Source organism: Oncorhynchus mykiss, chromosome 13 (genome assembly GCF_013265735.2).
Source record: "Oncorhynchus mykiss isolate Arlee chromosome 13, USDA_OmykA_1.1, whole genome shotgun sequence".
NCBI lineage: Eukaryota > Metazoa > Chordata > Actinopteri > Salmoniformes > Salmonidae > Oncorhynchus > Oncorhynchus mykiss.
In genome coordinates, this window is record NC_048577.1 from 12,537,202 (window position 1) to 12,553,494 (window position 16,293).

Consider the following 16,293-nt stretch of genomic DNA (forward strand, 5'->3'; position numbering starts at 1 on the left):
GCTTCTGTAGGGGAGGGTATATATACCGTGGTGTCTGGGTTAGAGGCTTCTGTAGGGGAGGGTATATATACCGTGGTGTCTGGGTTAGAGGCTTCTGTAGGGGAGGGTATATATACTGTGGTGTCTGGGTTAGAGGCTTCTGTAGGGGAGGGTATATATACCGTGGTGTCTGGGTTAGAGGCTTCTGTAGGGGAGGGTATATATACTGTGGTGTCTGGGTTAGAGGCTTCTGTAGGGGAGGGTCAATGCTGTGCTATATATACTGTGGTGTCTGGGCTAGAGGCTTCTGTAGGGGAGGGTATATATACTGTGGTGTCTGGGTAAGATGCTTCTGTAGGGGAGGGTCAATGCTGTGCTATATATACTGTGGTGTCTGGGTTAGAGCGCCTTCCCCATCTCTACCACTATTTTGTATTCCCTCCCTCCCATCATTCCATCTCTCTCTATCTGCCATAGTACACAATCCCAGTTGTCCTGTAGCGTTTTATTTCCGACTTCATCTCATCTGCTCATAGGAGGATTAGTATAAATCCCTTTGTCCGATGGCAGCAGTGTGTGTGTGTGTGTGTGTGTCTCTATCTCTGTGTGTGCATCTCTGTGTGTGTGTACATCTCTCTCTCTCTCTCTCTCTCTCTCTGTGTGTGTGTACATCTCTCTCTCTTTCTGTGTGTGTGTGTGGGTGTGCATCTCTGTGTGTATGTGCATCTCTTTGTGTGTGCATCTCTCTCTCTGTGTGTGTGTGTGTGTGTGTGTGTGTGTGTGTGTGTGTGTGTGTGTGTGTGTGTGTGTGTGTGTGTGTGTGTGTGTGTGTGTGTGTGTGTGTGTGTGTGTGTGTGTGTGTGTGTGTGTGTGTGTGTGTGTGTGTGTGTGTGTGTGTGTGTTTGTATGTGTGTGATAATACCTCCAGCACCCCGCCTCAAGGTTTCTTCTACAGCTCTATCTCTGTAATCTCTTTGTATGAATCTATCTCCAGGAGGAAACATGGTTCTCTGATCTTATGATGATGGCTTGATCTTCATTAAATTACACTCCATGTAGTAGGTCAGAGATTTGTTGTACTTACTTGTCATGCAATGCATGTTTGTGTGTGTAGCTAGTAGCATAACGTGGGTGGTAGTGTGTCTTATGTTCTTATCAGGGTATATCAGTGTTTATGTACAGTATGTGTGTGCGTGCTTGTGTGTGAGTGTATGTCACTGTCTGCCTGCATGTGTGTGTGTGTGTGTGTGTTTGCAAGCCGCTCGTTCTTGGCCGACTCTCTCAGGCAGTCTCAATTAGAGAAGGAAGATGCTTTGTGCCCGTAAGGATAGATAGAAGGAAGCGGAGGAGGAGTGTAGAACAGGAGAGGGGAAGACGGAGTGGGGTGTAAAATGAAAGGCAGAGCCTGAGGTACAGTCTGGGCCTACATTTAACAGCAGCCCACTGGGGTTAACTCAGCACTCTAAAGAGACTCGCTCTTTTCTTTCATCTTTAGTTTTTCTTCCACTCTTTTTTCTTTTCTTGTTAGCTGTACTCAAAATGTAGCTATGCTCAAAATTAATTCTCTCTCTCGGTCTCTCTTTCTCGCTCTCTCTCTTTTCTGTCTTCCTCATAGAATGTCATCTGAAAGCTAGTATAGAGGAATGAGGGAACAAGAGAAAGAGTGTGTTTGAATGTAACCCCTCATCAGGTGTGTGTTCTATAGATTTACATTGCAACGTGGTTGAAGTCCAGATTTACATTGTAGTCATATCAGTTGTGTGCCACCATGTTGTTAACCCCTACGCCCCCAGTCAATCAATGCTATTGATGTTGTGGCTATGCACTGAGCCTTCTCTCCTCTGTGTTAAACTATGCAGACTAGCTAACGTGAAAGCAGATTGGTGTAGTTCTCTCTGTGCGCTATTGGAATCTGACTGCTACAGATGTAGGATCTTAATTTGATCACCCTGTTGCTGGAGAACTTTCCTGCAATGCAGGAAATGTTTAACTTGTTTAACAGACTTGATTCCCCCTCACGAAAAATGTATCAACCATTAATTATAATCCACGTAATAATTCACCTTTCTTGTTGCTGCAGGATTATTTCCTGCTGTAGCAACCGGCTCAAATTAATATCCTACTTATGTACTAGCAGGTGGGCAGTAGTCAAAACAGAGCACAGGGAGTACATCACTTTGGATGTTTTTGGATAGCAGGTGCACACACTAGCTCCCCCCAAAACCGTTAGTGACTCAGTGTACTGGTAATTACTTGGTCTCTCATCATGATAGCTGAGTAATAATCTTCTTATCCATCTGTATTTCACAACATTGACATGGTAAACAACTGACTGTAAAGATCAACAACGTGCTCCACTCCACCTTATATAAACTTAGATCAGGTGCTGAATACTTGTCGAATTGTGGTGATATTGATTGCTGTTGCCTCGTATGCACGTGGCAATAAAAATATGTTCATTTAAGTTTATTCTCCGGAGTGCTGTCCTATTTTTGTTCCTTAAACAACTGACTGTAGCGTATGTGGCTTGTTGATGGAAAGGAGTCCATGTTCCAAGGCTAAACATTATAATTCAATCATTGTCATAATAAGAAAAGTATTAGTGTTAATATCCAGCAGGACAGAATTTTACATACATGTATTATTCAAAGAACATGGTTTTCCGTAGTGGAGGATTTGACAACCACTTAACCATACGCATCATCAATAATGATATTAAATGTCCTTCAGACTCGGTGTGTATGACACTGTCTGCTCTGTGTCCCAAACAGCACCCTATTCCCTATGGGCCCTGGCCAAAAAATAGTGCAATACATAGGGAATAGGGTGACATTTGGAACGTAGACAATTATATTTTAACGAGGTAATAGTTCCAGGTCATTTGCCCTGTGTCCCTGTGTGGGTCTCAAATGCCACCCTATTCCCGAATGGGCCCTAGTCAAAAGTGGTGCACTATAGGGAATAGGGTGCCATTTGGGATGCAACCCCCTGCCTGCATAAGGGTCTGTTAACAAAAGCTATAGCTGATTCAATGCACCACCTCCCAGTCTCAGCCCAATGTAGCTTTCAGTCAATACACAGTACACAAGACAGCACTGTCCCTCCAAGCTTCTGATGATTGCTGTGTCACTCTACCTCGAAGACACATTTTATTTTTTACCCCTAAAAAAAGCCTAACCTTGTCATCAATAATAATAGGACGGAAAAGGGGGGAAAAGGGGGAAAACATTTACCTCAGTTCAGTCAATAGATATTTCAGTGCCTCAATTCGCTTCTGATTCTGCTGTGTCACTCTGGCTGCCTTGAAGGCATGCTTTGACACCTCAAGAATAGCCTACATAACTTTGTCATAAATCATGATTGGAGAGTTCAAACGGGGTAACCGACTGCCTCAGGCCTACAGTATGACCACAAGGCATAACAGAGCCTTTTCATTATTCTGTTTGTTTTGCACCTACGCGCCTGTGACTGACATCATTTTGAATTAAAGAGGATAAGAGAGTGCAGTTGCCCACCCATTGTTTCAAAAGCATAACAATAACACAACAAAAATAGTGTCTTAAAGAGGCATATCACCTTTATAAAGGGTCATGATAGTCCTTTCCTCTTTGAGAAAAAATCTATGGGCCTTTCTACATCTGTGGAGGAACATTTGCATGAACATTTTGTTAGCATTGTCGCTAGCTCATTGTATGAGCTTAAAGACCTGTGACATGGACCTAATATCCCTGTTGTGGACTATCCTATTGCTGTTAAAGTGTGCTAGCGGTAGCATTTTGCTAGCTGCCGTCATGGCTAGCTCAGTCAGTATATTTTGGTTTAACAGCCTGGGCTCCAGATGTGTTGTAGTCAGACTCACTGATGTGTTTCCTAACTAGAACTCCCCTGGAAGGCTACTCTCTCTCTCTGACAGCTCCAGGCCCCGTCATCTTAAATAGACAGACAGACAGACCTACAGGCCAGAGTTGGCATGTCTTGTCGCCATGCTAGCTACTGTAGCTAGACAGACAAACAGACAGATAAATAGCTAGATAGACAGACATCCTCCTAGATGATGTAGCTACCAGACCTGTGTTCAAATACTATTTGATAATAAATAATTTCAAATACTTCATCTGTGCTTGATTGAATAGTCCCAATACTTTAAACCCTGTCCATCTGGCACTCCAGGCAGGCAAACAGTCAAAGTATTTTACCTGATTTTAAATAGTATTTGAACCCAGGTCTGACTGTAGCTATCTAGCAGGGCCAAACGTTTCTCTGTCTGTCGGCATCCTCGTTTTATAGTGTAAAGGGGACAACATGTGTTCATCCCAAATGGCATCCTATTATCTACATAGTGCACTACTTTTGACCAGATCCTATGGGTCATGGTCAAAAGTAGTGCACTGTATAGGGAATAGGTTGCCATTTGGGACATAGTCATTGTCTTCCTTCCCTTTTATCAGTGGATGTGAAAGAACACCCTGCTGTGAGCAGGCGTAGGCCCTCAAAGAACTATACAATGTTTCTCACTAAATTGGTCTAGATGGGAAGGTTTTTTGACATTTCTTCTTATCTTCTCCCTCCCGCCTGGCCTCCATTTTCCTTCACTCAGCTTCCCTCCCTCCCTTTCTCTGACTCAGTTTGTCTACACCCTCCTTCCTCCCTCCCTTTCCCTGACTCAGTTTCTTGACTCCAGACAGCTGTAAATGTTGCAGTCCCCCTTTAAGAAATCCAGAGGAAGTGTCAGAGAAAGTCAATAGACAATAGTGATTGACTGACACACACACTTCATATTGTGGCTTGACTGTGACCTCTGATTTCACTGCTTCGCATCAGACAGCGGTAAACATTAAGAAACCCGGAGTGTCATGGAAAGGTCACCTGACAGGAAATTGCCTCGGGTCGATCAATATTCTAACGATCAGAAAGGTCTGCATGGTGTCCTGTCTGCCCTGTGACTCAGCATGCAGAAGACGACACTAACGTTTACGTTACATCAGCACACACTCATGCTTACTGTATAGACACGTACGCACACAAACATACAGAGGCACACGCACAAACACACACACACACACACTGTCCACCATGATGATATACCCGTATAGATGGGTTGGGAATTACTGCACATAGTCTTTAGAACAGTCTACTATGATATACTGGACTAGCAGTCCCTTTACTAATAATAATTATCATTATAGTAATGATAATAATCATCAATATAATAACTATTATAATAATTTGGTGGGTGCTTATATTTGTCCTATTTCACGTGTTTTTTCATATCCCACCCTCCCTGAGACACACAGTATGTGGTTACATAAGATGTAGGACTACTGAAACTACTGATCACCATGCTGCCCATACAGTACAGTATATATGGAAATCACACACACACACACACACACACACACACACACACACTGCATGTCTTGACGTAATGGTAGCTGTCCTCTGTGTGTTGTCTCTGTGGACATGGCCTTGTTATAGGAACTAAAGTCATATAGTCATGTTGAGCAGTTATTTAGAAAGCAATTAACCAGACCATAAAACATAGTGAACCTAAACACAAGCTGGTTTGTCATCCAAGGATTGTGTGGGTGGGTGGGTCGGTGTGTGTGTGTTTACATCAGAAGTGTCAATGTCAGTATCTTCCTATGATTGGGGAGTAAATCAAATACTGTCTGCTCTGCAATTGACAGATATGAAATGATGTGAGAAGAGGAGAAGTGGTGCACTCTCACCTTTCACTTTCGCTTTTACTCCATGTCTTGTTCTCTCTACTTTATTCACCGTTCCCCACACAAAGAGCACAATACGCTCAGTTGGTATCCTGTGTGTGTGTGTGTGCATCCGTTTGTGCGTGTGTGTGCGTGTCTGTGTGTGCACTCGTATGTGAGACTAATGGCAGTGTGCCAGTGAGGGGCCTGCACGGGGGATAATCGCTCTTCACACGAGTCATTACCACTGATTTGACCTTTGACCTGTTGACAGCCGCCAGATTGGGTACAGTAGGAAAGAACAACTAGCTATCATTCCCTCTACATGTCATCCTCCCCCTTACTCTCTTTATGGTTCTTTCCTCCCCTTTTATGTCTCTTGCTTACTCTTCTTCTTGTTCTGTCAGTCCCCCTCTCTGTTTCTCGCAATGTTTTTTAAATGTAATTTGTCAACGTATTGTGATTTGGAATCTACGAGGAAAATACATTGGATTTGAAAAAAGTAATCAACTACGTTGTTTTGTGGGTAAATTTTCCCTCAACTGTTTCCCTCAAAATTTCAAAAATTACAGACAATCTATGTTGAATTTGTACACTACATGACCAAAAGCATGTGGACACCTACTCGTCAAACATCTCATTCCAAAATCATGGGCATTAATATGGAGTTTGTCCCCCTTTGCTGCTATAACAGCCTCCACTACTCTGGGAAGGCTTTCCACTAGATGTTGGAACATTGCTGTGGGGACTTGCTTCCATTCAGTCAAAAGAGCATTAGTGAGGTCAGGCGATTAGGCCTGGCTCGCAGTCGGCCTTTCAATTCATCATAAAGGTATTTGATGGGTTGAGGTCAGGGCTCTGTAGAGGCCAGTCAAGTTCTTCCATACCAATCTCAACAAACCATTTCTGTATGGACCTCGCTTTGTGCACGGGGGCATTGTCTTGCTGAAACAGGAAAGGGCCTTCCCCAAACTGTTGGCACATAGTTGGAAGCACAGAATCGTCTAGAATGTCATTGTATGCTGTAGCGTTAAAAAACAAGAATGCAATAGGCTGGACAGCAACTCTTACTGGAGAGTTGATTGATCTGCAGCTATCCCTTTGGTCTCACATCCAGGGTTTTAACCAAGCCCAGCTTATTTTTGATATTTGTCACTGACTATGACCAATCTGCTATCGTGAGAGTTATTGTTGTGAAATCTCCACTTAACTTCTACAAGATTGGTGGGTCCCCCCTGGGGCGGTTGAGCTAACGTATGCTAATGCAATTAGCATGAGTTTGTAAGTAACAAGAACATTTCCCAGGATGTAGACATATCTGATATTGGCAGAAAGCTTCAATTATTGTTAATCTAACTGCACCGTCCAATTTACAGTAGCTATTACAGTGAAAGAATACCATGCTATTGTTTGAAGAGAGTGCACAGTTATGAACTTGAAAAGTGATTAATAAACCAATTAGGCACATTTGGGCAGTCTTGATACAACAGTTTGAACAGAAATACAATGGTTCATTGGATCAGTCTAAAACTTTGCACATACACTGCTGCCATCTAGTGACCAAAATCTTAATTGTGCCTGGGCTGGAATAATACATTATGGCCTTTCTCTTGCATTTCAAAGATGACGGTACAAAAAAGTACATTGCATTATCTTTTACCAGATCTAATGTGTTATATTCTCCAACATTCATTTCACATTTCCACAAACTTCAAAGTGTTTCCTTTCAAATGGCATCAGGAATATGCATATCCTTGCTTTAGGTTCTGAGCTAAAGGCAGTTAGATTTGGGCATGTCATTTTAGGCGAAAATTTTAAAAAAGGGTCCGATCCTTAATCGGTTTTAAAAGATTAACTTGCTATCGAAGTCATTCCAAAGGGTAGGTTCAACAGAGCAAATGAAATGTAACCGTACTTATCATACATATCAATCATATAGCATCAATGATGCTATTTAGGCCTATATAACATTTGTAATCAGTAATCAACAGCTATTCTATAAATTCAGCCCAGGATTCAACTAAAAATAGGCAATACATAAAGGCCTAGGGTTTCAAGCTCTGGTTAATTTCAAATAGAATCTACAAGTTAATCATAAATATGTTGGATTCACATCTCCATCTCAACCAAAAATACAAGTTAAAGAATAGGATCAAATCAAACTGTATTTAAAGTGCATTTAACATTTGATTTGATTTATCGCTATTCCTTAACATACATTTTGGGTTGAAATGGAGACGTGACACCAACAGATCAATTATTCCTTTGTAGACAAACTGGAATTAAAGCCAGACTCAGTGGGACAGATGGAGCTAACCAAGTAGAAGATCTCCTTCAACAGTTGAAATGTGTTTGCGTTGACAATCAAACACAATTCAATATCACTTTTGCAATATGGTAAATAGCCTATTACCTTGTCGACAAGTTAACAAATTATATGTTGGATTCACATCTCCATCTCAACCAAAAATAAAAGTTAAAGAACAGGATTAAGCCAGTGGCTCAGATGGAACTATCCAAGCAGCACTTCTCTTTTAAATGTTGATATTTGGTTGCGTTGTCAACTACTTGTCAATTACTTTTGTAAGACAGTCAATAGCCTGATGTAAGGCTTTACTTCATTGATCACTTGCACCATGTACTTTAATGCAATCTCAAATAACTGCAATCCAGGTCATTTGGTTGTACTATTAGATCAAGCACAGTGATAACACATCAAATAAAAACATATTAAGTTGTTGTATAAATAAACAAAATATCTGACATTGTATTTCCCATTTGAACTTTAGTGTGCTTTTAAATGGTTGAAAGCGCAGCGATAACACATTTAGGTGACAACTAAACCAAAAAATCCAACATTGATTTTCCATTAGAATTTGGTTGTGCTTTTAGATGGTTGAAAGCATAGTGATAACACATTGGGAATTCAACAAACGTTTGGCTGTCGTTTTGAGTGGGAAAATAGGTTGGAATCTTATTGATACGTATCTACCAAATATGACCCAATTCTCCACATTGAAATGATGTGGTATGCCCAGTGGGTTATCTTCTTTTTCACAGAATAGAGAATAGATTTCAGTCTTGTCCTCTTTCAAAGGCAGGTTTAACAGAGAGAGGCTGTGAGAGCATCACAGTGAGTTCCAGGCTAAGACAGATGGAACTGAACCGTGATATTTTAGCTTCGTGTTCCATTGACTTTCCATTACATTTATGTTTTTACATTTGAGTAATTTAGCAGACGCTCTTATCCAGAGCGACTTAAATCTTAAAATAGCTAGGTGGGACGACCACATATCTCAGTTCTAGTAAGGGGGGGGACCTGGGTCTTGACTGCTATCTGGGTCCAGTGTTGCTGCAGCGTGGCCAGGGAGTGGTTCACCTCCTCAGCCTCCCTGTGCCAGCTCAACACCTCAAAATGGCAGTGGAACAGCACCAAGGGAAAGTCCACCACCGTGCTGTACATGGGTTTCCTGGGATTCCTCTCCACATCCAGGACTTGATCCACTATCTCTGGAGCCTCCAGCTTCTGGCCAATCAGCAGCAGCACAGTCATCATGCACCGTACCTGGTGGTAGAGAAAGGCCAGTCCTTTGATCTCAAATATGATAGGTCTTATGGGTCTGTGGCAGTGGGCATGGTAGGGTGAGCTTGATGGACAGACTGGACCGTGGCAGGATGGTCCTCTGGAACTGCAGCACTCCTTGCACAGGTTGCGGAAGTCGTGGGTGCCCTCATAGCGTTTGGCAGCCGCTGCCATCAACACTACATCCAGAGCATGGGAAGTAGTACCGGTAGGTTCTGGACTGACAGTCGCAGCACGCACTGAATCTCTCCACAGCAGGTGACCAGTCGAGAGTCCTGGTGTCCTGGGGCAGGACTCTGTTCAGCATCTTCACATAAGGGAGCTCCGCCGCGTCCACTTTGTTCTTGACTTCATCGTCGACATGGAGCGCAAGTCTATGGATATGACCTGGGAAAAGTCACTGACTCCTTTGTCAGTTCAGCCACAAAAGTGATAGTTAGAACTCTGGCGATCCTGGATCAGTTGAGTCTTCAGAAGAGCCGGGCTTCCACAGTGTTGCCTGTGTTCTCCTGGACAGCAAGCGCAGTACATGGCGCCGAGGATGGGTTGAGATATCAAACAGTCGGTCCCTCTTTTTCCTGCCACCAGCATCAGGCTTCTGTCAACCTTCCAAAGATACTTGTTGAAGAGGTAGGGTTTCAGATGTTTTTCTGAAAATGGGCTGGGACTCTGATGTCCTAGCTTCAAGGGGAAGCTGGTTCCACCATTGGGGTGCCAGGACAGAGAAGAGCTTTGACTGGGCTGAGCGGGAGCTGCCCTCTTGTAGGGTTGGGAGAGCCAAGAGACCAGATGTGGCAGAACAGAGTACTCGGGTTGGGGTGTAGGGTTTGCGCATAGCCTGAAGGTAGGGAGGGGCAGTTCCTCTTGCTGCTCCGTAGGAAAGTACCATGGTCTTGTAGTGGATGCGAGCTGGAAGCCAGTGTGGAGTGTGCGGAGGAGCGGGGTGACATGGGAGAACTTTTGATTTAGTCATACACACACACTGCCATTTGGCCTTTTTTCTCATCAGTTGTTATCACAGCTTTCTCCTCTGTTACTCTGACTGATCACCAGAACCCACAGACAGACAGAGACTGCATGGGCCATTGATTCTCTATAAATCACACAACCACACACTGACTGGCAACTCTACTGTCAAATACTGTCGGAGTGACTGACTGGCTGCCACCGGAAGAGTTTGTAGCCTGGTGATGTGATGCAGTAGATTATCATGGATTATGAACTGCTGCCCACACAGCAGATTTGCTGCTTCATCATCATGTTTTACCAAATGTGATTTTTATTACAGTGTGACCTCATGAGGTAAAGAGTCAGAAGACACAGCAAGGGTTATTGATGTCTAGAATTCACAGATCACACAAGACAGGCAACACTACTGACTGACTGTTAACACTACTGTCAAATACTGACTGACTCATTGTTAACACTACTGTCAACTACTGACTGACTCATTGTTAACACTACTGTCAGCTACTGATTGACTGACTGACTGTCTGACTGATAACACTACTGTCAACTACTGACTGATTGACTGACTGTTAACACTACTGTCAACTACTGACTGACTCATTGTTAACACTACTGTCAGCTACTGATTGACTGACTGACTGTCTGACTGATAACACTACTGTCAACTACTGACTGACTGACTGACTGTTAACACTACTGTCAACTACTGACTGACTCATTGTTAACACTACTGTCAGCTACTGATTGACTGACTGACTGTCTGACTGATAACACTACTGTCAACTACTGACTGATTGACTGCCATCGGCTAACTGACTAAACTGGCTGACTGCCTGCTACTGGCTGAGCCTGATGTCTGGATTAAATGGATTATGATACAGTAGAATAAAACGCTTTATATGACAGATTATGACGTTTTATGAAACTGCCCACACACCAGATTATTTGATGTTTCATCTGCATGTTTTCGTATAATGTGATTTCATAGAAGTTCAAGGGTCATGTATAGAGATGGGATGTAGGTCAAATGTCATAAAGTCAGAGTGCAAAGTGTAAAGTAGGTTCTAGACCTGGTGTTCCCTTAGATTGTAAACGGTCATGGTCAAAACAGACAGATTCAATGGTTGTAAAGATGGGGAGAGGTCTGTCCGTAATAAAGAGATTCTCTGCTTTTTTGACACCACACTGCAAGTCCTGCAGTCTCTAGTTTTATCTTATCTTGATTGTTGTCCAGTCATGGTCAAGTGCTGCAAAGAAAGACCTAGTTAAACTGCAGCTGGCTCAGAACAGAGCGGCATGTCTTGCTTGTCATTGTAATCAGAGGGCTGATATAAATACTATGCTGCCAGTCTCTCTTGGCAAAGAGTTGAGGAGAGACTGACTACGTCACTTCTTCTTTTTATAAGAAACATTCATGTTTTGAAAATTCCAAATAGTTTGCATAGTCAATCTACACACAGCTCTGACACACACTTACCCCACCAGACATGCCACCAGGGGTCTTTTCACAGTCCCCAAATTCAAGAAACAAATTCAAGAAAGTGTACAGTAATATATAGAGCCATTATTGCAAAGAACTCATATTGCTTAAATGAACAGCCAACCTGGTTAAAAAACCAGATAAAGCAACACCTCACAGCACAACTCCCCCATTTGACCTAGATATTGTCAGTATGCATTGATATGTAGACTATGAGTGCTGTTTTTAAATGTATGTAGTTCTGTCCTTGAACTGTTCTGGTCTATTAATGTTCTGTGTTATGTCATGTTCTGTGTGGACCCCAGGAAGAGTAGCTGCTATTTTCGTTACACCTAATGGGGATCCTAATAAAGAAAGGAATAATAAAGACTTGTTATTGTAACTACAGGACGGGGTTGGACGTTCACATGAGTACTATGTTGTGTGACTCTTCAGTGTTGCTATAGTAACCGTGTACACCCAGCCTCCCCTCACCCCCCTCTCTCTTACTGCTTCGTGGTCGGGTCATTACAGAACGAAGCAAGGCAGAATTTACTCCTCATTTATTTACCTGGTTAAATGAATGATTCAATTCAATTCTGAAAGATGTAGCTAACGCTGTCTAGAGATGTGTCTAGTCTGGAGACTGGTCATTAAGGATAAACCAAACTGAACACAATCATACTGAAAGTGTTTGTCCACCTCAGAAATGCCATATGATATGCTATCAAAAACCTTTATGTTGTGTGATATAGTAAGGGCACTGCTCTTGATTTATGGTGGTCTTGGGATAAAGCCAGCAGCACACACACACACACATAAACATACACACACACACACACACACACTATCTAAACCAGATGGAGAGCGGCTGAGCCCACACTACATGACCATAACCGTGACTGAGAGATTTACCCTGTCACTCAGCAACACCAGAGAGGAGAGAGAAAACACACACACTTGTCTTCTTTTCCTTTCCATTTCTCTCTTTCACCCCTCCCTCTCTATATTCACCCCTCCCTCTCTATATTCACCCCTCCCTCTCTCTTTTACCCCTCCCTCTCTATATTCACCCCCCTCTTTCCCATGTTTCCTTCAATTTTTCATTTGTCAGCTCTATCTCAGATCTTTTTCCATCAGACTAAAGTCATGAGAAACGTTATGAAAGACACAGCATGTCATCCACTGAGCATAGTTCCAGTTAGGTCTATGGATGACTCATCACTTGAATTCATTCTCATGCTAAACGTCTAATGTAGAGGAACTGAACTCTGAAGAAATAAAACAAGGTATCTTTCTATTCTTCCCCTTCACTCAATATTCTCAACCCTGGTAGTCTCTCTTTCTCCTTTCTCTCTCACTTTTTCTCACAAACTGAATTTCTTTGTCACACATACTCCCCCTCTCTACCCCCCTCCTCTCCTCCCCATCCCGCTCCTTCTCTCTATCTCTATATGTGGGTTAGAGAGTTCATTTAATCAAGCCACAGGAGAGGACAGTGACATTCAGCGTTACTTAGAATCCCACTTAGAAGGACCAGTCTGAACCCATAAAGTCCCAGACAGTCCTCTAGTCTCCACTGGGCCCTCCTTCATAAAGAAACTAGATTCATCATTAAGATGATGACACATTTAAAGGTAATGCTTACATTGGCCAATTTAAGTACTGTGTATTCTACACTGTATTATTGATTGTGTGATAAATTGTGAAGGTTAATATACTATTAACCAACCAAATTTAAATAAACATGTAAGACGAAAAAAATATAAAGTTAACGGAGAGTAAGGACTGGGATGACTCTCTCAGTATGTCTGGTTCTCCTCCAGTCCTCAGAGAGTTGTAGTGTAATGGTGTTAAGCCACTTCCAAAACCAAGCCTAATGCATTTCCCTTAAATATTTCACCACCCCTTCTCTCCAAATGTGTGTGTGAGTTCATTGACAAGCCTCTCCTGGTACCTGAGTGACACAGAGAGAGATCACTAGGTGGTTTTTGGCTGTTTCCTTGATGTTAGCTGTTCTGACGAGGAACAAACACATGAGAATTTAAAAAAAAGAAGGGATATGGCGGTGGAGGGAGGGAGGGAGGAAGGGGGGGAGGGAGGGAGGAAGGGGGGAGGGAGTGCTTTATTTGAAATGCATCAATGCATTATGGAAATTGTCCTGCTGTTTCAGACATGTGCGTATACCGCTCGTGCATGTGCGTACGTGTGTGTCGCGTACTTACCTGCTCATGCGTGTGTGTGTAATTTACATCCCAGCTGTATAGAGCAGAATGCTATCTGATGCAATGTGGAACAAGCCTAGCCCAGGTCTTTGTCATGCTGTGTTAGCGCTGTGCGGCTTCCTACCTCTTCTCATCTGGCTGACAGCTACCCTTCAAAACCAGCACACTGGAGAGATCTGGCAGAGCAACCAAAACAGACTTGACACGTACACACGCACACACACAGAGGAGAAAAGTGACATCATTTTTACTAGGGGTCATTTTTCGAGGCTACAGTATGCCATATTCCTGTTACTATTGTGCTATGCTGACAGTGTTGAAAGGCGTTATTCGGGAGTCATTATTAGTGGTGAATACAGTGTAGTGAGTCGTCATTGGTCGACCATAGATTGAGGAAGGAGGAGAAGGAGGAGAAAGGGAACAGTCTACTGTGGGTGATTTTTCAAGGCTATACCATATTTCTCTCCTATGCTGATAGTGGTGTATAATATGGAGAATATATATTAGTGAGGGATTTCAGCCAACTACAACATAACGTACGGTTCCCTGACTACAGGAAGTATGGTTGTCATGGTAGAATCACACCTTTTAAAGCCCTCCTCCCGCATAACACCATCTGTGTCACACTCAGTGTGTGTGTCCATGTTTTTTTATCTTGCATCAGGAGGGTTAATGCTCATTTATATGATAATCTCAACACATCATTACCTGCCCCTCTCCTTCTCTCTCGCTCTCTCTCCATCTCTCCCTCGCTCCCATCATTATCTCGCATGAGAGGTGTCTCGTCCAAGTTGACACTGAAGGAAATTGGAAGTCCTTGTTGCCGTGGCTCGTGGTGTGTGTGTGTGTGTTTGTGTGTGTGTGTGTGATCCACAAGGCTTTGTTGCTTTGGCTCTCTCCCCACGTGGTGGGCTGACTTCAATACACCATGTTCTCTGGCCCAATTTGTATGAGCATGCATACACACATTTACACACAGAAGCACACACACACACACACACACACACTTACACGCACACATGCGTTCAAGCTCAGAAGCCCACAGCCACACAAACACGCACACACACACATGAAAGTACACACGATCACACCCGACTTTCTCATAGATATTACGTTAAGAGTGGTGGATGCTGTTAGATGGTAATGTTATCACCTCTTTGACTGTGTTTCAGATAATGATGGCCTGTGTGTTTGTGGCTGTGTGTGTTCTAGTTGCCGGACCAGTAACCGGAAGAGCCTCATTCTAACCAGTACATCACCCACTCTCCCTCGACCACACTCACCTCTCCCTGGACACATAGGTAAGGCAATTGGTTATAATTAAGCGTTAAGGCGCGAGGGGGTGTGGTATATGGCCAATATACCACGGCTAATGGCGGTTCTTACGCACGACACAACGCGTGCCTGGACACAGCCCTTAGCCGCGGTATATTGGCCATATACAGTGCCTTGCGAAAGTATTCGGCCCCCTTGAACTTTGCGACCTTTTGCCACATTTCAGGCTTCAAACATAAAGATATAAAACTTTATTTTTTTGTGAAGAATCAACAACAAGTGGGACACAATCATGAAGTGGAACGAAATTTATTTGATATTTTAAACTTTTTTAACAAATCAAAAACTGAAAAATTGGGCGTGCAAAATTATTCAGCCCCTTTACTTTCAGTGCAGCAAACTCTCTCCAGAAGTTCAGTGAGGATCTCTGAATGATCCAATGTTGACCTAAATGACTAATGATGATAAATACAATCCACCTGTGTGTAATCAAGTCTCCGTATAAATGCACCTGCACTGTGATAGTCTCAGAGGTCCGTCAAAAGCGCAGAGAGCATCATGAAGAACAAGGAACACACCAGGCAGGTCCGAGATACTGTTGTGAAGAAGTTTAAAGCCGAATTTGGATACAAAAAGATTTCCCAAGCTTTAAACATCCCAAGGAGCACTGTGCAAGCGATAATATTGAAATGGAAGGAGTATCAGACCACTGCAAATCTACCAAGACCTGGCCGTCCCTCTAAACTTTCAGCTCATACAAGGAGAAGACTGATCAGAGATGCAGCCAAGAGGCCCATGATCACTCTGGATGAACTGCAGAGATCTACAGCTGAGGTGGGAGACTCTGTCCATAGGACAACAATCAGTCGTATATTGCACAAATCTGGCCTTTATGGAAGAGTGGCAAGAAGAAAGCCATTTCTTAAAGATATCCATAAAAAGTGTCGTTTAAAGTTTGCCACAAGCCACCTGGGAGACACACCAAACATGTGGAAGAAGGTGCTCTGGTCAGATGAAACCAAAATTGAACTTTTTGGCAACAATGCAAAACGTTATGTTTGGCGTAAAAGCAACACAGCTGAACACACCATCCCCACT

The 16,293-nt window shown here is 43.0% G+C and overlaps 1 protein-coding gene across 1 annotated transcript in view; it reads left to right on the forward strand.

The window, feature by feature from the left end:
* Positions 1-16,293, forward strand: part of LOC110513219 (microtubule-associated serine/threonine-protein kinase 1-like) — a 73,649-nt gene that overhangs the window by 20,866 nt on the left and 36,490 nt on the right. The window contains exon 3 of the mRNA XM_036942592.1: positions 15,133-15,221. Coding sequence (XP_036798487.1) covers positions 15,133-15,221 — 89 coding nt within the window. The remainder of the gene's footprint in view (positions 1-15,132; positions 15,222-16,293) is intronic.